The sequence below is a fragment of the Drosophila elegans genome, unplaced genomic scaffold, assembly GCF_018152505.1.
Source record: "Drosophila elegans isolate 14027-0461.03 unplaced genomic scaffold, ASM1815250v1 contig_814, whole genome shotgun sequence".
In the NCBI taxonomy this organism is placed as follows: domain Eukaryota; kingdom Metazoa; phylum Arthropoda; class Insecta; order Diptera; family Drosophilidae; genus Drosophila; species Drosophila elegans.
The window spans coordinates 14,689,136-14,713,620 of NW_024546167.1; the positions used below are offsets into that span (position 1 = coordinate 14,689,136).

A 24,485-nucleotide genomic window follows, 5' to 3' on the forward strand; every position below is an offset into this window, starting at 1 on the left:
CACTAAAAAATTCAAAACTCTGGCCAAGACTGCGTTGGCACGCCCACATATATCCAACGGGGAAATGGGGCGTACACCCATGTTAAATTCTTCGAGAAAATGTCGCGCATTGTTTGACTTGAACTATGCTATAAGTTATTTCTTTATTTTAAGTCACGCCCGCCATTGTAAAATTTTTTTTTTATTTTGCATCCACCGAAGTCACACATATACGCACAATTTCCAAGCGCGACTTTTTGCAAATTTTTAGGAAGAGCAGGAAACCCTTTCTTTGGGACATGCTTAAGCTCAAGCTTTATGAGGCCACTAAAAAGGGGAAGTGAAAGCACAGGAAAGGGTGCAGCTATATTTTAGCGAAGCGTGAAGTGTGTGTACTGAAAAGCACTGACAAAAAAAATCTTTAAAATTTGTAGGAAAAAGAGGTTTTTGGAATTTTAAATTTTATTTAATGGCAGTTTTTCAATTTTTTAAAGTAAAACGATTTTAGTTTGTCATTCCCTTTAAATAGTTTTAAAGCGTTTCAAGAATATTTAATATAAAAAAAATTGCACTAAGCTAACAGTGTAATTTTTCTTGGTGTCTCTGAGAATGTTTGTATATGCGCTTTTGGTGGTGTTAAGTCAGCTAAAAGCCTTTGGTCCAACCACTTGAATTTTCGGTAGCAGCGTAACTTTTTAGAAACGGATGCAAGCTGAATTACACGAGATAGAAACGCGGGGGGTTCGGAGTTTGGAAGGTTAGCACAAAGCCAGATAACTGTTTGTGGGGTGGCGAGCATTCCGGGTGTTGTGGGGGGTCAGTGAGCCCGAAAAAGTTTTATGCGAGCGCCAAAAGTGCAGTCAACGCACTTAGGGGCAAAGTCTAAAAATATGAGTTGCGAATGGGATTGCTAAATGTGCAGAAAGTGGACCAGAGGGGAGCTGGAGCGGGCATCCAAAGCCGGTTCTGCGAAAGTTTTCGTTTAAATAAATGTGGCAGCTTAGCAAAAGGCAGCTTGCTGTTGAAATAAATTCCTTAATGAGGCGAAGCGCAGTGGGAATTGGTTGAAATTGATTGGAGGCTACTCGGAAATCGTCCTTCAACATTTTAAGGGATCGCTTTTAAATTTTATTTTTATAAACTTTTATGGATAAGTGAGAAAAATATCACCATGTACAATAAAATTTCAGCACTTTAAATGTACTTTTTTTCGTTGTAAATATGGCTTCATATTAAAAGACTTCACACTTTATTTCTGATTATATCATATTTGAGTTTAATTGTTTTATCGCAAAATATCTGTCTCATTTTTTTAAAAACAATAATTTTAACTGATTTCCCAAACTGATTTTGTAACACCTAAATACACAATAGGTTCTCTAATCAGATTACAGTTAACATAAATTTTAATTGCGAAAATTTACTGAAAATAAATTAAGTAGGATATTTCAGTAAAGATTAAACAATAGATAGCATATGTACACTAAAATCCATTTTAAGACCTAGCTGCAAACATTTGATTTTATTGTTTCAATGTTAGTGCTTTTTTTGCCAGCCCATTGTTGCAATATTTGGTTAACTTTACAGCGTTTTGAACCGTGCTTTTATTTGTTTAACACATTTTCTAGTGTTCCCTCTCGCTCCAACGCTGTCCTATCTGTCTCTTTCTAAGTACATTGTTGCTGTTTTCTCTGGTGAAATGATTTATTGCGTAAATTTCATTAATTTGCTGCGCTGTCATAAAAACGACAACAACGCAGAAAGCAAAGAAAAAAGAAATGAATAAAATAAATTTGATTTGCTCCTGTATGCATAAGCTTATGAGTGTTTGTATGTGTGTGTGTGTTCGAGTTGTACGTGTGCGTGTTAAACAAATTTTTATGGCCCACCTATGGGCGCTGCATACACTCCAAATGGTATTTATGGCCCGCCGCCAGAGAACTCATTATACGATCCCTCTTGCCCGAAATCGGAATTTTAAAATACTTGTACACTTTACGGTCGTGAGTCGCCTTTTTGTATTTTTTTTCCCCTAATGTCAAGAACACATGTTCGGGACTTTTGGTTAAGACTACGCGTCAAAAATTGAAAATGACACCCACTCGTTCCTAGCCCACTTTATCAAGCTATGTGCTGCTTAATTCTGGCCTGTTGTCTCTGACTCCTCATGCATATAAATCCGTCCGTAATAGATCGTGTCTAATTTATGAGTTACGCGGGCATTACAACAACTTATTACATCACACTCGTACATATTTGTGTTGTATACTCTTTTGGAGGTTTTTGATGACTATAGCTTATAAAAGAATTTTCAAATTAACGCAAGAACCATAAAGTTATAAGCTACTTTATAATCTTACAAGTTCTGCTTTAAATCTTTTTTGTTTCCTAAAACTGTACTGTGTTGTAATGAACAAACTTGAAATAATAGTTCAAGTGTACATAAACTTTGGTTTTCCAAAATTATCTTTCTATGCTTTTTTGGCATTCTTCTAATTTACGCCTTGCGTGCTTTCGGCGAAAAACTCTTGTCCGGGCTCGAGCATTTTCCATTAAGTCTGCAGCTGTTTTACTCATAATTCATGCCACCCTACACACATACACATACGCACACACTCACACCTCGCACCCACACACAAGCACAGAGACAGTCACAGATTGGGGCATGTTAATTTGTAGGCCAGTGCAGGCGGAAGTCCTTTTTGAGGTCCTTAAACGCAAATGAAAGGCAGGCCGAGGCTTTTACTGCCTGCCATGAACCCATGTATCACTTGGTTTGCTTTCCCGCTCTCCCCCGTTTTTCGCTCTCCTTCGCACTCCCTGTGCGTGTTGCTCTAAATTAGATTTTCATTTGAGTTTGGCGTTGTCCTTTCGGGTTTTCCCATTCCAATTCCCATGCTGGTTATCAGGCAAAAGGCACTAGCACTTTACGACCTAAGCGTAAAACCCTTTTTAAGATATGTGCCACAAAAGTGAGGGAATCGAATCAATGCCGAAATTAATTAATCCAGCCAAGTAGATGGTGCCATAAACCAAGTAGTAAATTTAGGTATCACATGTGGATGCACAAAATAAACAGTTTGAACATATTTGGTTAAACGAATACCACCTAAATGGATTCATATTGTTAAGGTTACAAGCAATTACCAAATATTTTACACTTAAAAAGCAAATAAAAAATGTTTGGTAATTATAAATAAATTGTATACTATAAACCCACATTTAAATGTGTTGACTGCATTTTATAAAACGCTTTTTCATTAGAAAAACTTTCAAGAAATGTATAAATATTTTAAAACTAAACGCTCAACTATATGAAATACTTAACCGTTCTGGAGCAGTAAAACAATGTGAAACAATTAACTCATTACAGGCGCTCATTAAGTGCCACAAGTTGATTAAAGCCTTCAAAACTTTGGCCGAAAAGAATGTTCGAAATGAGTCCCCTTCCGCCAAACAAAAAGTCCTAACAATTTGCTCCCTAGCGAGACTTGTGACAAGTGAAGTGCCTCTCGAAATATGCCAAAGATAAAAATGTTTGCTGGTGTTGGGTGTTGGGTTGTTTGGTTGTTGGTTGTTCGGTTGTTGCTGCTGCTGTCGCCTGCCGACAAAACTTGGCGATGGCAAACTTCTTAAAAATACTTAAGAAGCGATAAATATCGCAAATACATACAGATAAGTATACATACGCACACGGAGGGTGGGCGCTTGTGACTCTTGAAAGTTAGCTCAAGTTGCCTATTTGTTTCTCTTTATATTAACGCCCCCCTTTTGGTCCCTTCCTATATATATATATATATATATATATATATATATATATATATATATATATATATATATATATATATATATATATATATATATATATATATATATAGCATTACCGAAATCGGTGAAATTTCAACACCAAAGCCACTTGTTGTTGCTATTTAGCCTGTTCTCATTATCTTTTAACGTTATTATTACGTTGCATACTTTCTGGGGAGCTTAGCTGTCATGCCGTTCCATTATTTTGCTCTCAAACAAATTCCTACTGCCTTTGCCGCCTGTTTGCTTGATTATTATATTTGTTTTGGCTTTTGTTTTCGTTTCGCCGGCTTTTGCTTATTAAAAAGTTGCCATCGATTATGCGAAAAGTTTGACATCAAAATATTAAAAAACAGACGGAGGAAAATGTGGTTGCCTAGCATAAGGCGTTTCAATTTGGCCTAAAATTACAAGAAGGGAGCGGAACAAATTTCATAGACTAAGAGATCAAATTTAAAATAACTTTCCTACACGCGCTTAAGAAATCAAAAGACCAAATCCCAGCTATTTGGTAAAAGTTGATTGCGCTAATCTAATTACAGGTAAATTCATAATAAATTCGGGACTTTAAATAAATAATAATGTTCATTCAACTGACTTTTAAGGCCAAAAATAATTAAATCGGAGTTTGTTAGAGCATAGACTCAATGCTACAAATTATATAACATATAATTAAATTCTTGAAATAGTTTACATATTTTTTAACGATTAAATCTGACCAAATTTTAAACATATGAAAATGACATTTTTATAAATTGTTACACTCGAGCTGCAATCAAATTTGGGTCACCTCTTAATAAAATCAAAACTTGATTGATGCCCAAAATTATTGCCGACAATTTTCCACACCGTTTGCTTGGGAAAATGCCTTAGTAAATAAGTAAGTTGTTCCCTCCATAAATTATTTGTACATATTTACAAGCCCACGCTCATTGTGATACTCTGGCAAACAATGAAATCAATTTAGAATAGACTTTTCAGCACACATATCGCCTAAGCCTAATCTCATTTCTCACTCTTTGGCTGTGTCTTTGCAGTTATTATACACAAACAACCGGCGGCGACTGAGCCAAGTCTATTAACAGGGCAAACAAAGGCGGGCCGCCAAAGGAAGCTGAGTCTCAAAGGCGAAGCTCTCGAACACAGAAATCCGGAGAAGAGCAAAAGAATGTAAGCGGTGTGAAAATAGGAGATTCGGAAGAGCTGGCGATGAGAGGGCCAAGACGACAAGGGGCGCGGGCCAGAATTGAAACAGTTAGCTGGCAAATCGGATTGCGAATCTGCTGTATTGACACAAGGAAATCGTTAGCCGGCTTAGCCAGCAAAAGGCCAAGTTTAAAATTAAAAATATAGCAAGTCAGTTTGGAAATCAAAGTGATATGCTAATGCCGACGCGGCGGAGCAGTGTGGCATGAATATTTCATGAGCAGTGTGATGACAATAAGCCGGCTCCAAGAATAAAAGCCTTTCGAAATCAGGACGATGACGGAGCTCCGACGGGCTAATGGCCTGCATAAGCAGCACTCGCTGAGAGATCGACAGGTGCACCCCATGCTGCACTCGCTGGCGGATCACGGTTGCAACTTGAGCAGTGGTGGCAACAGTGCGGCCAGCACCACCAGCAGCAGCACGGCCACGGCAACCACAGCACTGGGTGGTGCCAGTAGTGGTGGTGGTGCTGCCATCACCACTCAGCGGAGCGTGGAGTTCGACGAGCACGACATCTTCTACGTCTCGCCCTCGAAGCGAAAAGGAGCCACAACAGGTGGGACCCCATCAATGTCAATCCAATCCTAAGCTTTTTAAAATAAATAATAAATATAACAAGAAGTTATTATAGTTTTAGCATTAGAAGTGCTGTTCTTTTGTGGAAAGTCATGTTTCATTAATGTTTAATGTTGGCTCATTAAAAAAGTATTATTAATTTACTAACCAAAAATTACGTCCTTTTGAGATGTTGATCACAAAATGTAAAATATTTTATAATTAAAAAATAATTACAATATTTTGCTTACCTCGCTCAATAACTAAAGAATAAAAAAATACCCTTACAACAGTTATTTGCTTAGAATCTTTTTTGCACAGCATTTAATTTGTAGTATAGATATAAAATATAACCTTTGTTAAGTCTGAAAGAATTAGGTGTAACGTTTTTTATTTGTTTTCTTTTTGTAGGTTCCTCTGGCAATGTGGTCACCTTCTCGAACTTCGTAAGCGAGCAGCGACTGACGCCCTCATCGTCGAACCGCGGATCCCTAAAGCGGAGCAAGGGCCGCTCCAATCAGTCCCTCTGCAGCTGCGATGCCGGGGATGAGGCGCAGCTCGACCTGCAACCGAATGCGGCCAGGCCGCTGTACGAGTACAGTCTGGAACGGAAGCGTAAGACGCACACCTACTCCTGCGAGCAGAACGCACAGATACTCATGAGACTGGAGCGCGAGCGTAATCGTAAATTATCGCTGACTGGCATGGAAACGGGCATTGGAATGGGAATCGGATTGGGATTGGGAATGGGATCGGGCGAAGGCAAAGGAACAGGAACAGGAGTGGCAGCTGCGGACCCCCAGGTGAGTGAAATCCCCGCTCCACTTCGTGTAATTGTAATTGTAATCATGAGCAGCGAGAGGCACGTGCCTCCACCTGGTTTCCACCTGAGTTTCGGGAAACTCCTGCAACAGGCAAATGCGATAAGCAAACAGAGCGTGGCACGTAGAGGGTAGAGATGTTTGTAGTCTAAGGACCAACTGACTGACACCTGCCACACCCACTGGATCACTGGCACTGGGGTTGCCTCCAAGCTGTTTCCCAATTCCAAGGGGAGATTGCCGGGGTCTCCGCTCCAAGTCGAGAGCTGAAGTTCACTGGGCATTAGGGCACATATGAATTTTGATTGTTGTGGCAAATGCTGCATGAAAAGCACTCGAAAACGGTAAAATATTTAGCGGGATGTAAATTGGATTTGGGAGATTACTAGAAGTCTTTAAATTCTCAGATATTCCCAGTTCCCAGTTAAGGTTTACATATTTCAAAAGTTGCTCTTCGGTTAATGTCAGTATTGTAAATTTTCTATATAATTTTTTTTGCTTTTTCGTATCTTAAAATTTTAGCTTTTTCCTAAAAAAAATTCTAGAGCTGAAAAAAACAATAGGAAAACTATCGTAATCGAGTAGGTCTCGACCCCTAACTGTCTTCCAGTTTGAACAGCCCGCCCGATAAATAGACAGTATACGTTCACACTCACAGAGCGTTGAACTTGTTACAACGATATTCGTTCCGATTTCCACATAAAAAAGAGTTTTTGCCATACATATTACAAAAGGGAAGGCAGCTAATCATCATCATGTCGGGCAAACGATTGGGCAGCGTGCTGTCCACTGCCAGTGCGATGCAATCGACGGCATCGATCGCCAGCAAGACCAAGCGAACCAAAAGGGTAAAGCTGCCGACCTTTGACCTTTCGCTGACGCAGAAGGAGGACATTAAGAAGGCCTTCGATTTGTTCGATACCCAGTGCACGGGCTTCATCGAAACGAAGGAACTGCGCGTGGCCATTCGCGCCTTGGGATTCGAGCCGAAGAAGGAGGAGATCAGGCGCATGATGGATGAAATCGATAAGGACAAGACGGGAAGGATTGCCTTCAACGACTTCCTATATCTGATGCACCAGAAAATGGCAGAGAAGGACTCCAAGCAGGACATGATGAAAGCCTTCTCCTTTTTCGATGACGATCGCACTGGTCAGATCTCGTTCGCGAATTTGAAACGCGTGGCCAGGGAACTGGGCGAAAATCTAACCGACGAGGAACTGCAGGAGATGATCGATGAGGCCGACTTGAACGGCGATGGCGAGGTTTGCAGGGAGGAGTTCCTTAACCTCATCAAGAAAACCAATTTGATCTAATTACTTATTTACCACTTTGCCTTGCGGGGAAACGACGTTGTTCCTACTTTGTAGATTTACTCATTTCAGGCAGATTCCCACTACTTCACATAAACTCGCACTCTTAGTATAGTATTTTGAAGAAGTTTGGATATGCTTCGGTTCAATAAAGCAAGGCACTACAAATGCATTCGGAGTATTTTTCTTATATAACCCACCTAAGTAGTCCCACCATTTTTTATCATTTTAACCCACTGTAATAAAGATATTGTGATTATGTCATGGAGGTAAGACAATTCAAATGTTAAGAAGGGTCGATCAATTCTATTTTTATTTCAATTAAATAGAAGAAATAAAGTTAACATATCAATTCCACATTAAAATGATTACATTAAAATTGGAATTATTTGTTTTCCGAGTGTTAACTTTTCATGTTGTTAAAATTGTTTAAGTTTCCAATTGCGAGGTATCCCAAAGTTATCTTTATTTAAATTCCTATAGCTGCTCCTGCCGTTTTTTGCCAGTTTGCTGGCAGCGGCCTCCTGTCATGCATAACAAATCTCTTTGACACATTTGATGTATGCCTTTCCATGGGCCTGCTCCACTTTCGGCTTGCAGTTTTCAGTTTTCAGTTGAGTTTGTTGCAGCAAATTGTGGCTGCAATTTGGTGGCATGCGTGGGCGCTTTTCCAACTGCCGGAAGAGCTTACCCATTTCCCGACTCTGTGCATCTCCCTGTGTCCCTTAGTCACTCTTAAACTCTGTGTCTCCGCTCCACTGTTCAAACGGCAAACATAATTTAGTAGCATCGTTTTTGGGTTTTTATTTACGCTATGCGTTACGTTTAGCTCCATTTAGTTGTTAGACGCCATAGGGCCTTTAATGTATCAACTTCAAGTTGAATGAAAGGATGGAGAGATTGATTGATATATGGATGACTGACTGGTTGACAGAAATGACATAAAATTTATTCTTCGCTGCAAGTTTTAATTCCAGCCAATATATTAATTTCAATAGATAAATCATTTATTGGATGTTCGTTCGATGTTTAAAAAATCGCGTGCAACAAAAGAAAATATCGATTTGTAATATCGCTAAAAAAAATGATGTAGCAAATATGGACACATTTTGTTTTTGCAAAATAAAAAAAATTAGAAACTATTTCCGCTTTAACTTCCATGAATATTTAATAACTTGCACTTGTCGAGTCCACATGACGTATACTCAATACGTTAAAATAAATAATAATCACCGCATTTTAATAAAAACTTAAGCCAGTAACAAATTAATATACGGTGAATAAAGTCTGGACAGAAGCCATATACGCCGTTTTTATGGACAAGCTCGCCACGTTTACAGCCCTAATAATTGGACAGTTTTCCATTTTGGCCAGCTGGCTTTTAAAGTCAAAACAAAAGCCGAAATGGCCCTTGATAAAGTCGTAAAGTTAAAAGCTCTGATGGATAATTACAAATTGGCTGGCAGAGTTCTCGGACTTCAGGAAAAACTAAAACAAACTTGAGTATTTATAAAAGTTTTTTGCTTATTGCTTTTGCCAAATCGATTAAAGGCGATTGTATTTTGCGGGGGAAGGGAGAGTCCAGCACTGTGAAAGGACAGCCAAAGTTACAGTAAAATATAACCAACACTCAATTTTACGAACATTTAACTAAACACCCGAACAGAGGGAAAAAGTGAGACAGAGAGACGTTCGTAAAAAAGTTTTTCGCAAACTACAAAACTGCAATAACTCAACATTACGCCCGACACACAATCCCCTTGCCTTCGCCACTTTTCCATGGCAAAATTGTTGTAACTGTAGCAAGAAAGTTGAGAGAAGGGTGTGCATACACACACACACACTCACACTCACACAGCTACATAAATTACAGTAAAAAATTGCACAAAATTGCAGCAAAGTAGACGAAAAATTATTATAAAATGTGCATTATGAAATTTAAAACGAGACAAAGACGCAAAGCATAATTCAAGAGAGCACCAAGATGAGAAGCGAGCGAAAGGGGATCCTGAAAAAGTGTCCATGCAAAGAGTGGCTGAGTAGAAAAGCCTGGGGAAAAGTCGCGAGGAAAAACTAAGGCGATATATCAAGCAATTTAATGCTTAAAAACGCAACGCGATGCGGTTCACCACAAGTCTTCAAGCCCTTCCTGTTTCCCCTAATATTTTCCAAACCCTCATTTAACCCCATAAACTCAGCGTCAAATTTGCGGCTAAAATGCCAAATAACCATATACTGTAGCTTACATTTTTGCGAATTTATTCGCCTTATAAATATGTATGTGGCTAAAGGGTTAAGGGACTAAAAATAGGGAAAGCTGAGAGAGCGCTCGTTTAATTAGAGAGTGATTTGCCGTCACAGCAGCTGCAAGTAACGAGTGAAAAGCTGGGGGGGAAAGTGAGAAGGGCTTTTTATAAATAAAATAATGAAGAAAAATAGTTGGAAAAGACAGATAAGCTAAACTAAAAAATAATTTGTATTACAAATTTGTTTACTATTCTCTCCTGTTCTTAAAAGAATTTATTTATTATGAGTTTAAAATAAATACTATAATTCATACATAAAATTATTTTTATGCTTAAAGGACCGGGGTTATTTCCATTTCCAATTTTGATCTGATACAACAGACAAAAACAAATAACCTTGCTACAAAAAGTATCAAACTAAAAAGTACACGATGGGAAAAAATACAAATTGGCCTGTCTTAAATATGCAGCACACGCCACCGCTAAATATTTGCATAAATTATTTGAGCTGTCGTCAGGCGGAGGGCCAAAAGAATAAATAAATTATCAAATGAAAATATGAAAATTTCAATTTCCACTTAAGCAGCGGACAGGATGCGACAGGACACGACACCGCCATTGAAAAGGACAAGACAAAGTAAATAAAAAACAATCAACACAAAGACACAGACAACAATGTTCGGGACTGGGCATAAAGCAATCAAAATTCAAAGGAAATTTTTATTAATGGCAATGCGTTTCGTTTCGCCCAGACGCATAAAAATAATTCCACCAAAAATAAAAAAAATGGGAAAATGGGGGAAGGAAAGCAAATCAATGCAAATGTATTTCCCGTAACTGAAATTCAATTTGAAGTCCCTGAGCATCGCCTGTCGATGATTATGACGATGATGATGATGAAGACGATGATGACTATGATTATGCTGATGCTGACCGTAGCAAATTCAATTAGGGCACTTGGCATGGCCTCGACTATGGAAAACTTTTGTGAGAATTCGGGGGATAAACCTTTTTCTTGGCCTTTTTCGCACGTCTTTTATGGCCCTCTGTGTGTGAAAGACTCCCCGGTCTGCCCCGGTGTCTATGGAATAATTAAATTTTATGTAGCCAGGGGGTCAAAGGAGCGTCTTCACTCGTCCACACTTTGCACCATCACTGTAAATCTCTGGCTCCTTCTGGAAATTTTTCGCCAAGTAACGTCAAAAAGAGTGCGTTGCACATTTTTTTTGATGCTCGTTACGAGTGGAGTGAAAGTTTTTACGGTATTGAGAGGCAGTTTTTATTACACTCTCCAAGGGGGTCCCTTTAATGTTTGTCAGTAGTTTTAAGAATTCAAGATACAAGCGTTGTGATCTCTATAAAAATGGAAATTTATTCAAGATGAAATTTAAAATATTTTTTAATTATAGGGTAAAAAACGTGTCAAGGTATGCTTTTGAATTTCAGTAGGGACATTTTTTTTAAGAAACTGTTCTTTTAAACTTTTCAAAAACAAAAAAAAAATGTTAATTTAAATATTCTTTAATAGTTAATTTTATTATACCTATATTTATAGGTATTTCATTGTATCCACTTTTTTTCTTTTATTAAAAGACACTTTTACCTAAATGAATATCGCAATCTTTATTTAATTTTTCCAAATAGAAGGGCATTACACAGTTTCTATAGGCTCACAGTAAACTTATTGCGAGTTGAATCCTTTTCGAGGTCACGTTGTGGGGTTACATCCGCCGGAAGCTGCTCATGTCCATATTGATTTAATGCGATTTCCCTTTTGTCAACAGCTTTGATACTCACTTCCTCTTTTCTCTTTGCAGAGCGATACGCCCAGCCTGTCGGATGTTGATGTCATACCGCCTGTGCCGCCGCCGCCGTCGATGAAACGCAACGGCAGCATGCGCAGCCTGCGATTGTTGCAACATCTGCAGCAGCAACAACAGCAGCAGCAGCACTGCAGCAACAATAACAACGTGTCGCAGCTGTGCAGCAGTGATCTGCTGCAGGATTGCACCAAATCGGCATTGGATGAATGCACTGCCACATTGCTCAAGTGCACCACAACCAGCAATCACAGCAGCAGCAACAGCAATGCCAGCCATAATTGCACCAACGCGAGCAACATTTACCAAAATAACAACAATCAGGTGAAGCCAGACCTATGCCAACCGCCTGGCCATGCCCACAATCACAGGCACAAGTTGCCGAACAATGCCACGCCCACCAACCCGCCCCCGCCCTCCTTTGCCGCCCACGAGGAGGACGAGATATTCTCGCCACACTCGAAGAAATCGGATCCCAGCCTGTGCTTCCTGCCGGGCGGCAATGTATCCTCGAAATACAATACCATTGGGCCGAGCAGCGACTATGCAAGGCACTTGGCCCACTACAGTCGCTACCTGCAGAAGCAACACCACCAGCAACAAATGGCGCACTTTCAGCAGCAGCGATGTCGCTGCTTTTCGCAATCGCTGCTGAGTTTCCCACAGCAGCAGCAGCAGCAGCAACAACAGTCGCCACACACGCAACACCAGATGCAACAGCAACAGCAACACCAGACCCCACAGCAACATCAGAAGACCCCACAGCAACCGGCAATCTTTCACACCAGCAGCATGGATTGGACGTTGCCAATTAATAGTCGCAGCTTTGGCAATTTGGTGAACATCGATGGCTCCTCCGGTGGTAATGGTGGCTGCCGTGTGCCGTATCAGAAAATGTCCGCAAATGCTGTTTCAGGTGGTGCCATGGCAAACGGTGGCCTGGGCCTCGCCGCTTCATCCACATTCACCCTGACCTCCTTCGACAGCGATATCGGACATGGCCTCAAAGAACGCGAGTCCCAGACATCGCTCCACCATCCGCATCCGCATACGCATACGCACTCGCATCCGCATCATTATCACGCCCACGTGGGTGGTGCTGCGGTGGGCGTGGCGGGTGGATCGGGTTCGGTTACGCCGCAGAAGCATCACCAGCTCCACTCGAGCGTCACGAGCATCATGCCGTGGAAGCACCGCCAGTGTCCCAGCCGGGGATCCTCCAGCTCCGGCACGAACTCGTTCCGTAAGTACTGCGGATTTCGGATTGTGTTTTCGGGCGTACCGTTTTTAAACAGGATTACTGTTCTGGCGCTGGGTGGTCTGTTGTAATTTTCGCTCATTTTTACAATGGACATAAAGTACGAGTGTGGTTATCACAAATGTTGCTGTTGTTTGAACACCCACCTGCTGCCATCAACTCTTTTGAACAATTTTATATACAATGAAAAACACATCCAATAATAAGAATAGTAAACTAAACAAATTGTTTTTTTTTCGAATTTTATTAGCAGTCAAAAGCAACAAGCTACACAAAAGTTTCTATTGTTGAAATACCCAACAAAATCATCAACATTTTTTTTTTACCAAATTTTAATGTCAAAATTAAAGTAATGATTTTATTCATTATCCAAGTATCCCTAAAAAAAAGTATGTCTAGATTATTCCTCAAAAAAAAAACTTACAAAGATTATGGGTTGTGCTCAATAAAAATCGCCAATCTGATATTAAACAGTACAGCTATTAAACAGAACAGCTTTACATTTTCTCCAAAATTGAGTTCAAAATCAAAATTCCATTGGAGCTTAGAACCCTAACAACGAAATGGTCAATTTCAAATACCCATTTGAGACGGAATTTTATGACGTTTCGCTGTCTCTATGCGAGCTGCATGCATCGGTATTTGCCTGGCAGTCCTGCCAGACTTTGTACATGACATTGCACTTAATATTCCGCTACCCGTTCGCTGCTGCTGTGCCACGCCCCTTGGGGGCATTGCCATTTAGTCGTTAGCCGTTTGATTGCGCCTCATGTAACATGGCTGCTAAATGTTAAACGTTGCCAATGCCCGTGTGACTTTGGTCTCATCATCATCAGCAGAAACATCAGCAGGCGGCAACGTAGTCATCGTCATCGTCATCTCCATCCGACCAGCAGCAGCATCAGCATCACCGTCATCATCATCAGTCTCCAGCTTATTCCCATCCTCGTCATGTCTCATGGCAACTGCAATTCGTTAGCAGTCAAAAACTGCGTAACTGCGGACGATGTCCTGCCCACGTAAATTTATGCAAATCGCTGTTGCGGCCGCTGCCAACTGGACTGTGTACACTGCAAGAAAAATAAGGAAATCATAAAGGCCCATTTCTCAATGTCAAGTAAAGTTTTGACACAAAGTTAAATTGCTGTATAGGAAACAATTGTTATTCCAAAATCATGTAAAAGTTATCCGTGCTTGCCATTTGCTAGTTAAAGTTTCGTGATCAGTAATGCGAAGTTTGCCTAGAGGTTTGACAAACTAGAACTTCAACTAGATTGATCTAACAGTTTAATTCATTAAATATGAATTAAACATGTAACGATAATAATGATAATGTCCCTAATTAAATATATTTATCTAATTCGGACTTCATTTTTACCTCAGTGCACACATTTCTAGTTCATGTAGCAGCTCACCCTCGATTCTCGCTAGGTTGCACATTGCCTTTCATTTGCCACTTGCTTATCGGTAATTCACTTTGGAGTTGCCCAAGTGCCGGTCACTGTAATCAAATGGATACATTGCAGCCATAGCTGTTTCTGCTGGCTGTGTCCGAACCCGAATTTAAACCCAAATCTACAGAGCAGCAGCTAGTTTTTCGCCTCACTTGGCTTATTTACTCAGCGTCAGCGATAGTTACACATCTACATTCGCCCTTATCAATCGGATTTAGTTGCATAATCAAATTTGGCTAGCAATTACAAATTACCAGACGTCATTGATAGTCGGCATGAGTGAAATCGTATAATGAGATTTGCATTTCCATCGAAAGGCTTTGCTTTAGACTCACGTGGCTTAGATTTTCATTGAATGAGGAGGAGAATGGGTGCAAGTCGTTCAATGTACGAAGTAATTAGTAATAATATGGATTCTATGAGGTATTAGTTACAGTCAAAGTTTCTTGTGATTACGCCCGGTGCCTTTGTTTGAAAGGCAGAACATTTGAAGTTTCTAATCCAAATCAATTTTGTGACCTATTGTTTGAATCGACACAGAAGCTTCAAACTTTAAATTTATAACTATTATAAATGGGACACCAATTTGCTTCTATTAAAAGGTTTGCAAGAAACTCTGACAAATAACAAGCTAACAATTGTTAGTTAAGCTACTCAAATAAAATAAGTGGAAAGTAAACCATTTCCTAATCATGCTTAAATAAATCAAATACATAAGCAACAAAACAAATATTAAAATTGTAACACAACATATATTAATCATTTATATTTATCAGCTGGACCAGTTCATTAAAAATATTTAGTTAGCAAAAATGTTATTTTACATTGTAAAAAATTGTATAATTTAGTACATTAACCAATCACACGACCGCAACCAACAAAAGATTTCCCAGACAAGAGAAACGTTTTTTGAATCACAAAATCCAAATCCTTTATGTGAGCTAATTTCAGCACATATCCAACAAGTTGTTCTGCTTGACGAACTCGATTTACTTCATTGGGATCTAGGGGGCACAAAAAAAACCACTTGAAGATGGATTTTCTTGCCCCTTACTAGGTTTTTGTAACCAAAAACCAACAAAGCAACTCAATTTTAAACGTTTAACTAACCATATTTCCTTATTATCGTTCCTTTTTTGCTTCCTTCCCGACTGCCGCAACTTGATGTTGATGTGGATGATGATGCCACTGTGCTTTCCTGCATCGATGCTTTTTTCCTGATTTTCCTGATGCTTTTCCCGCATTGTTGTTGCTGCTGTAATCAATGCCACTGTCACGGCAATTTGCACACACACAAAATGCAACACAACAACGGACAATGAACAATGAACCACCAACTCGATGATGATGATGATGATGACAACGATGCTGCAAACGACTTGGCATTGAACTGCCAATAACAACGACAACAATCGCTGTGGACCCCTCGGTCATCATGAATGCTGATGATGCCACCTCCTGCCATATCTTGTCGTCCTGTACTACTTTCAGGATTCGATGCTGCAAAGCACTGGCTGGCTGTGAGCTCCATCCTCCTGATAATTGGCGCTGCCAGTGTGGCCGTGCCACTGGCGCTACGTGTGGCAGCAAGTGAGTATCGCATCGAATCGACTCGGCGCTGGGATCCCCTGATTCCCTTCCCTTCATAACAGTCCATCCAAGGCTGAGTCACCGACACGGACAATCCATAGACAATAAATCAATTATCATAACGCATTCGACACGTTGGTCTGTCCCAGCAGTGAATCTCGGGAGCCAGTCCAGGGTGTCCTAAGTGGCAGCCCTCTAAGTTAGTTAGCAAGTGATGCTGTTGTAGGCAGAGAACGCTTAGAAAAGTACTGTATACTTACAGAATTTGTTCCTAAGGATTGCAATTTATATCAGAAGAACCAATTAGTTGTACTTTAATTGAGATGCATCTATCTAGTAATAAATATTTAATTAGGAATAGATATTTAATTGTTAATATTAAAGTGCTTAAAGTGTTAATAAGGGTGGGATTAAAGTGCTTACCTATATAAGTAGTTGTGCAAGAGGAAAATACCAAAAAAAAATAACCCAATAAAGTTTGGGGATAAAGTATTCCAATTATCGCCATTACAGTTCGCCAAACCCATTTTCAGGTGCACCTTTTGAGGAGCGTTTGCGCGTGGCCGTTCAGCTGCTGGATCAAGTGCCTTTAATCGACGGGCATAACGATTTACCATGGAATATTCGCAAGTTCCTGCACAACAAACTCAATGACTTCAAGTATGAGTATCCATCACATAGAAATGCAATTAAAATTTAATACCAATTTGTGTTATTATCCCCACCCATCGCCCACCGCCCATCGCCCGCCGTCCGCAGTTTTGATGAGGATTTGCGCAATGTAATGCCCTGGGGTCGCAGCCATTGGAGTCACACGGACCTCACGCGACTGAAGAAGGGACGCATATCAGCACAGGTAAGTTGGACGGCCAAGGCGCCGCTCGTCCTTTCAGGACACCTGGAATTATTATTGCACGAAGCTTAAACTGAACTTGGCAGTTTGATACTCTCCACTAGTTGGGATTTTAAGTTGGGTACTTGGGTTTATTGAAGGATTTACATCGGCTTGCAAGGTTTGAGGTTTGAACAGGCAAAAGAAATGTTAAATCAATAAATCAGTAAATTATTTTATTAATTGCTTAACATCATGAATTGTAGAAACAACAAGACTTAACAAGCCAACAGAAAAAGAGTTCACACAGCAAACCCTTATTTTCTAAAAAAAATACTTATTCTCCTTCGAACACTTTATAAAAATATCTCCATGCTCATTGTTTCCATAAGAGCATCCCATCTTTTTCACTGTCACAGCGAAAAATATCTTTTAATATTTTATCTGCCGGCAAGTCGTTGTCCAGGCAACAGGCGACTTTTCCTCTCAGTCTGCGGAATAAGGCATGAAAAATATTAATTATGAGCCACTCACGGAGCTCAGGACCAGGATGCTCCTGGAGCTGCTTCTTCTGCTGCTCCTTCTGCTGCCGATGATGAGGTTCTTAATTATTTTTTGCCAAGCTACCGGCCAAGAGTGGTCGGATATCCACTTGACGTCGTTATTGATGCGCTTACGGTTCGATTGCAAGCCAGTGAAATTTGTGAGCCTTATTTAAAGTGCTTTCGAGGGGAATGGGTAAACAGATCAAATGATATGGCTCACGTTTCAACTGCTGAAATTGCTCAACTAATTGGGAGTGGAGAGGGAATTCCTAATGATTGACGTGGCCAGAGCGACCAAGATTAATGAGGCAAGCGACTGGCCAGAAAATACCGAAAGTAGGAAACGATTAACCTGGGTAAACTTCATAAATCAATGGGAAACCGAAAACCACTTGAATAATTCAAATTGTCCAGAGAATTTTCCACTGCCCTTTTCACCTTTGCATTTTTCTGCGAACCCAACCGCAAAGACGATTTTTCACGTTTGCCGCGAGAGAAAGAGGAATGCGCCAGCGAAAGGTAATGGAGGAAAAGCGAAAGCGGGAATTTCCACCTGCTTAGGCCATAATGAAAATTAACTTTTCCATTGCATTTTACATTGGCTCCCTTCAGAGCCATAAATTCGGATGCATTCTGTGTTTGTGTTGAGGGCTAACAGGTAATTGCAGTTGGCCAACTACAAGCAAAGTTGGCAGCCGCAAAGTAAAATTATGCAGCACTCAATTTAATTACCCAGCCAAATGGCTCGAGACCTGGCACATGTTATCGCAGAAATAGGTGGTGTGTTGTGAATTGGTACACGGATTTATGAACTTTATGATTAATATTTGGCAAAAAAAAGAAATTAAACATGTTATATAAAACTATAAAATTATAAAACTATTTTTTGTTTTTTAATATTTAACAAAAAACTAAAAACTTAAAAGATGAATGCATAAAGTAACATAATTTTATATATTTGACTTCTTATTTTGAATGCCGAATTTATTTCTCTGTAAGTTCCGAGAGTTCCTGGAAAGCTGGCTTTTATGGTGCACTAAGCGCGATGCTTATTAAAACTTAACACTTTCCACAGCCACGATACGACTCAAATTAATGGCAGCCCACACACTTCCCATTTTCCTTATCACTTTCCACCTGGGGAAACCCTAAAAGAGAAATCACACATGTGTGAGCACAGGAAAACTTTTTGATTTCTTGTTCGATGGGCGTGGCATGCTATTGCGGCAATTTCTGGTTTCTTGGAGTAACTAATTGAACTTGTTGACGCGGCTTCCTTCGAACAACTCGTACAGACGGCGGAAACGTATGAAAAATGTTGTGCAATTTCTAAGCATGCAGTTTACTGCCGGGCAGATGAAGGTAATGGCCTTCTTGAGTGCATATTGAAGTGCTAAATAATAAACTGGATTTTTCCGATATACAATCCAATGGTCTACTCAATTCGAAAATAATAAATAATGTTTAATTCAATTAAAAAGCTCGTTAAAATTAAATGGCTTTTATATTTCAATTTATAAAAATGAAGCTTTTGCTAGTATATGTAAAACCATTTTCCGGTTTATTTTGCATTGCTTTTTTCTTAACTCATAAACGTGCCCCTGTTATCTGAATAGTTTTTTATGGCTCTGGCTTAATGTGTTGCGCAACTGCGATTTGAAAACTTTAGCAACACTCAATTCCCGGCAAAACAAGTTAACTCAATAAACTTGCTCTCCACTGACTAACAACAAAAACTGAAACTGGTATGAGGAAAACAGCCATAACAGCAAGTCAACAACGTGGCGACTAACTAGTTGACAACATGTTTCAACAATTGCTGCCCAAAATGCCAGACGTGCAACGACTGCGCCTCTGAAAGCCATAGGGAAAATCCCCCCAAAAAAAACAAGAGATATGGCAAAAAAAAATCGCTTAATAGACTGGCTGGAAAATCACGTTTAAACCATCAAGTACTCAGAATCTTGTAGGTTGGCTATGAGTTTTCAGCGGCTCATCCTTTTTGCCTCCAAAATCCAACATCTGTGCCCAAGGATACGCCTTGATGAGAAATAGAGATCAGAATAAAAAGTCAATGAAAAAAGGGTGGGGAACTGTTTGTTGTGCATACTAAAAAAAATCAAAATCAAATAGCTTAAGCAAATCTAAAGGGAAAACAAAATATAAGTTTTAAAGACAAAAGTTTTCTTTAAATACTGAATAGCAATTATATTTGTATAAGAAATAAAGAATCTTTAAACTCAAAAAATTATAATAATTTATTACCCTTGAAAATAAACGTATGAATAATTGATTTGAATGCACAAAATCTGTATAGTTTTGAATTCTATATTGTGTAAATGAAGAGACGTTCAAAAACAGGTAGCAACAATGTTGAGACATCATGAAGCCCCAAAAAGTTGGCTACTGTTTTTGGGACCGGGACACGGAATCGTCGTGTTACGCTTGTCCGGCTGCACTCGTCCTTTCTTCCTTTCCTCCTTGTATCCTTGTTGGCCCTCCTCGTTCGCACACCCACACAGTGAGAAAGAGAGAGAAAGAGGAAGAGTCAGCCTAATGGAAAGTGCACACACATCGAAACAGTAGCTGGAACAGGAACGAAGGACTCGCTTGGAGCGGAAGTGGCCGCAACGAAGAGTCGACGACGACGAGGCTGTAATCTGGGCCAGGACATCCAGGACATTCAGGGCATGCAGGACATGGAGGACATGCCATCGTTATGCGACCCCTTTATCCCTCTGTTTTTGATATAGTTCAAGAAGGGTTTCATAAGTTTAGAGAAGCATAACTTATTATTATTATTTTATACCTTTAATTTAAATACACATATATTTTATTGCCTTAATTTTCTCTATTCAAAAATAAATACTATATTTATAAATTTTGTTTATATTATTAAAATTCGTATACAATATTATGTATTACTTTAAGAAGTAATTAACAAACTCATTTGGGTAATCTAAAAAGTGGGCAAATGATAAATGAAGTCAATTTAAGTAAAATAGCTTTATTTAATTAAGTATTTAAGGGTGTTTAAAAATTCGTTGCGTGCCTTGCGTTTCTTTTAAGTTTTTTTTTTTCTCTTAGCAGGCAATGCTTATCTTGCTGCAACATTGGCCTGAAATTTATATTTCCTTTCAGAAAGTATTTAGTGTTGTGCAGACTTCACAACCAGAGGTAGAAACGGAAGTAGCCTCATACCTGACCTCATACCAAAATGAAAAACCTGACTAGAACAGAACCCACAGAGAGCGAGTACTCCACACCACTCTTTTTCTTGCCGGAATGATTCTGGTTTTCGGGGGATTTGTTTTGCGGGCTTGTTACATTCTTGTGGGATTGGAAAGGTGTTGGACCTGCGGTTATTCATGCTCACCACAAGCTGGAGCGCTTAGCATTTCCTTTCGGCCCATTTCCCTCACTACTACGCCACTTCTCTGTAATTATGGTATGCATTGCAAAGCCGCAAGGCAATCAAATGCAGAGCTGCCCAAGGGCGGAAATAATTTTAAATGCATAACGAACGCATTGTGCTGGGCACAAAAGTGACACCAAAAAGCCTCGAGTTCCGGCCCTGAAATGTTGATTAAATGCTTTTACAAATATGAATATATTTACTATACTGTCGTGGTAAATTCTAATTAAAAGGCCTGCTAAAACCCATAAATACCAAGCATTTAAATTAATTATTTAATGCTGGCTTGCAATTGAAATTCGTTCAAAACTTAAAGCAGGACCTTGAATTTGAATATATATGTAGCCATAAATGTATGCACACATAAATCTAAACGCCCAGGGCAACCTCGGGTCCCAGCTGCAACTGCATTTGTTATTGTGTATTCTGCTGACTTTAATATATGAATGCTCTAACAATAATAGCAACAAGGTTGCACAAGCAACCGCTGGGGGACACACAATTTTGCACGGAGAAAAATTTGAAGAATAGTTCTATCAGTATAATGGTTTAAATTAGATAATTAAACTTAATTTTTTTTTTGTTGTGAAAGAAAAAGTGTAAGTTACTTTCATATATATTTTATTTATCTTAAATGCCTATTAAAAATAATCGGTGTTTCATCGTATTTTAATTAGATTTTAGTTTAACAATTAAATTGCCTTTAAAAATCCGGTCTTAAAGGCTTATCCCTAAATTTATATATGGTATTTTTAGAATCACTTTTTTCGCCTGCATAAGCCGACACACATACACACAAAGAGCCACATTTGCAAACACATTCAAACGTGCCGCCCATCGACAACAAATCACGCATACGGCCACCGCCACCACAACAACAACATTGTCAGATTCACAATTAACTTGAAGCCAAAATGTTGTCCTTAAGGGAGTTGGCTGCTGTTGTTCTTGTTGCTGCCGCCAAACAAGTTTAAATATTAATATGCTTTGTGCCAAGGATGTGGGGGTGAAAATGGGAATGGGTACTGATGATGAGCCTGATGACGATGGCCTCGAGGTCGGCAAAACACCAAAGGCGACGCCATCGAGACGCTGACGACACTTTGGCCACGATGATGGGGATAACGATGGCCCTGTTGGGGCGACAAGCAGGTGTATTTTGGCGCGGGCGTGGCACTGGGCTAATGGCAAAGTGCCGTGCTTAAACACACTTGAAGGCGCCCCAGAAAGCCGAGTACACACACAAAAGGCCACCCCAAGTTCCATTTTCAACCGAAAGCATCCAACGCAAGCCGACAAACAAAGGTACTTGGCCATTGTAAAGTCATATATGCAAGGAAAGGGGAAAGGATGTGGGCTAAAATGGTATAATACAACCATCAACAGGTGCCGCAGGAGACCGCAACATAAATGAAATATTTTGCTCCCTAAGAGAAGGCAAAGAATGCCAACTTGCATTGAATATGCCAGCAGGCAAGCGCTGAATAATGCTGGGACTTAAAAGAAAAATACGTTGAAAAATAGCGAGAAAAACAAGAATAATAACTCTGGGAATAACAAGCATAATAACTGCGGGAAAAATAAATCAAGCATTGACAAACAATTATTTTAGAATAGAGATATTACCGTCAAAACAAGAATTTATTTGTTTATCACCAATTTATATGGAATTTTGTATATACAAGTACTTATCTTTTATATTTTCTTATAAAAAAGTATCTTTACTCAGAAAAGAAGCGTAAGGAATTTTCTCCATTTTCTCCTGAAAAACGTTGATTCAACGTTAAACTTTTCCATACGCCGCGTTGTACCTGTTGCCTTCAATCAAAAAACCCAGACAGACATTTCACACCATCCCAGTCCTAAAAACTCGTTTGAATGCCCACCAAAATGTTTTAAGAGGCTTTGCACTGAAAAAATTAAGCAATAAGGTCTTAACAAAAAAAGGGGACAGATGCCGAGCAGTGAAATTCAAAGTACGCGTGGAAAATAACGCAAAAAAGCCACGGGAAAACGGATGAAAAAATGAGTTTTCACCCCACACTTCCGACTTCTCTGTCTGCGGTTATGTCGGGGCATTTTTCTTATCTACCTGGAAATGTTAAACGCGAAGCCGCAGAAAAAGCCGTTTAATGTAAATTTCTTTATTTGAGTTTTAATGTGGAAAAAGCGGCCAAAAAGAGTTCTTACTAAATCTATAAATGGGAAAGGGTGGAAGGCATTGCATTAACATAAATTAGAGGTAAATTAAATTTCTAAAAATATATTTATTTTGGTTATGTATATATTTTATGCTTTTAACAAATTTTCTGCTCTACCAAAATCCTTGTTTAGCTATAGTTATACTTCCCGTAACTAACGTAATATAACGCACTGCAATCGCATTTTCCACAGACTTTGAAAGCCGGAACCCAGACAAAACCATTAGCACGTATATCATTTATCCTAGCGTTTCAGTATTGCACCCGGAAAACATAAGCTGAGAAACACCCCGAATTCCGAGTCCTAAATCCAGTAGAGTAAATGAACGCAAATGGTAATGAACAGAGTTAGTGCGGCATGGTCCATACAATTAACCCGAATTGAACTAATGCCCTGTTCCCCGGATACCAGATAGGCCCCATAGTCCATTGTTGGGGTTTTTCGGGACTGCGGGAATAATACTGGTACTGGTATGCATAAGTGAGTTGCCCGGGAAGCTCAACAAAAAATCAACACTGGGAAATGGATTTTGCCCAGGTCCAGGTGGATAAACTTTATGCCTCCCAAACGGAGTTTTCAGCTGTCCCTGTTATTGTTCGGTGTTTATTCGGCCAAATGGTGGAGAGGGAGGAAAGCGCAGAGCAGGTGCTTGGAAATCCACAAATTTCCTCGTCTGTTGTGCAATTAAAATTGCACAAATGCAGAGCCAACAACCGAGTTGACCCAAGTCCCCCGAGTCGGAGAGCAAAAATCCAATTGCACAACTAACACCAGCCAACACACAAGCACACACAGAGCAGTCCATCTCTGGTCCTAATTGTTTTTCTGTGACTCGTTTATTGAAAAGTTTTACATATTTCATATGCATTTCGGCCAACCTGGGAGCAAACCGAATTTAACTCCATGAATTACGCCAAACTTTATCACCATCATCATCATTATCATCATCGTCATTATCGTTGGCAGCTGCAGAAACTAAACAGAACAGGAACGGTACAAATGAACATTTAGAGTGTTGCTTGTTATGGTTTTAATTTACTGACTCGGCCCAGAGAAATGGTTTTAAACTACGTGCTTAGCACGGGCCAAAAAAGTAGTAGGGGAGCAATAGGGTATGTTTCCCTCGTTCGTTCTTCCGGGTTTCTGGTTCAGGCCTCTCACGAATTTATATTAAAAATTATTTATTACGAGACTTGCTCAGTTTTCGCTTTTGTGCGAGTGTGCGGAGCAAAAAGCCAAAACTTTTTAATTGCTCTTTTACCGAATCGCTTTTTGCCACTTTCCAGAGCTCTTCGTTGCTCATTCTGGTTTCTGTTCCACGGAGACACGTACGAGCTTTTATTTTCCTTTAATGATATAACGTGATGAAACTGTTTAGCTCACTTTTTCTTGTCCACTCCTTAACGGGCACTCTCTTGAGGAGTTGCTGTTTATGGAAG

General features: G+C 39.6%; 2 protein-coding genes across 3 annotated transcripts in view; both read left to right on the plus strand.

Annotated features, from left to right (window-relative positions):
* Positions 1 to 24,485, plus strand: part of LOC108149347 — a 124,158-nt gene that overhangs the window by 64,740 nt on the left and 34,933 nt on the right. For both annotated transcript variants that reach the window (XM_017276837.2, XM_017276838.2), the window contains 6 exons: positions 4,824 to 5,551; positions 5,962 to 6,353; positions 11,748 to 12,993; positions 15,954 to 16,052; positions 16,586 to 16,712; positions 16,812 to 16,908. In XM_017276837.2, coding sequence (XP_017132326.1) covers positions 5,269 to 5,551; positions 5,962 to 6,353; positions 11,748 to 12,993; positions 15,954 to 16,052; positions 16,586 to 16,712; positions 16,812 to 16,908 — 2,244 coding nt within the window. In that variant the 5' untranslated portion in view covers positions 4,824 to 5,268. The remainder of the gene's footprint in view (positions 1 to 4,823; positions 5,552 to 5,961; positions 6,354 to 11,747; positions 12,994 to 15,953; positions 16,053 to 16,585; positions 16,713 to 16,811; positions 16,909 to 24,485) is intronic.
* On the plus strand, positions 6,997 to 7,856 carry LOC108149350 (caltractin). Its single transcript, XM_017276841.2, has one exon. It carries the CDS (start codon positions 7,127 to 7,129, stop codon positions 7,685 to 7,687), a length of 561 nt encoding a protein of 186 aa, XP_017132330.1. The 5' UTR covers positions 6,997 to 7,126; the 3' UTR covers positions 7,688 to 7,856.

Bases quoted from the DNA above. Each gene is read 5' to 3' on its own strand.
- LOC108149350 (XM_017276841.2), top strand. From the start codon at position 7,127: ATGTCGGGCAAACGATTGGGCAGCGTGCTGTCCACTGCCAGTGCGATG.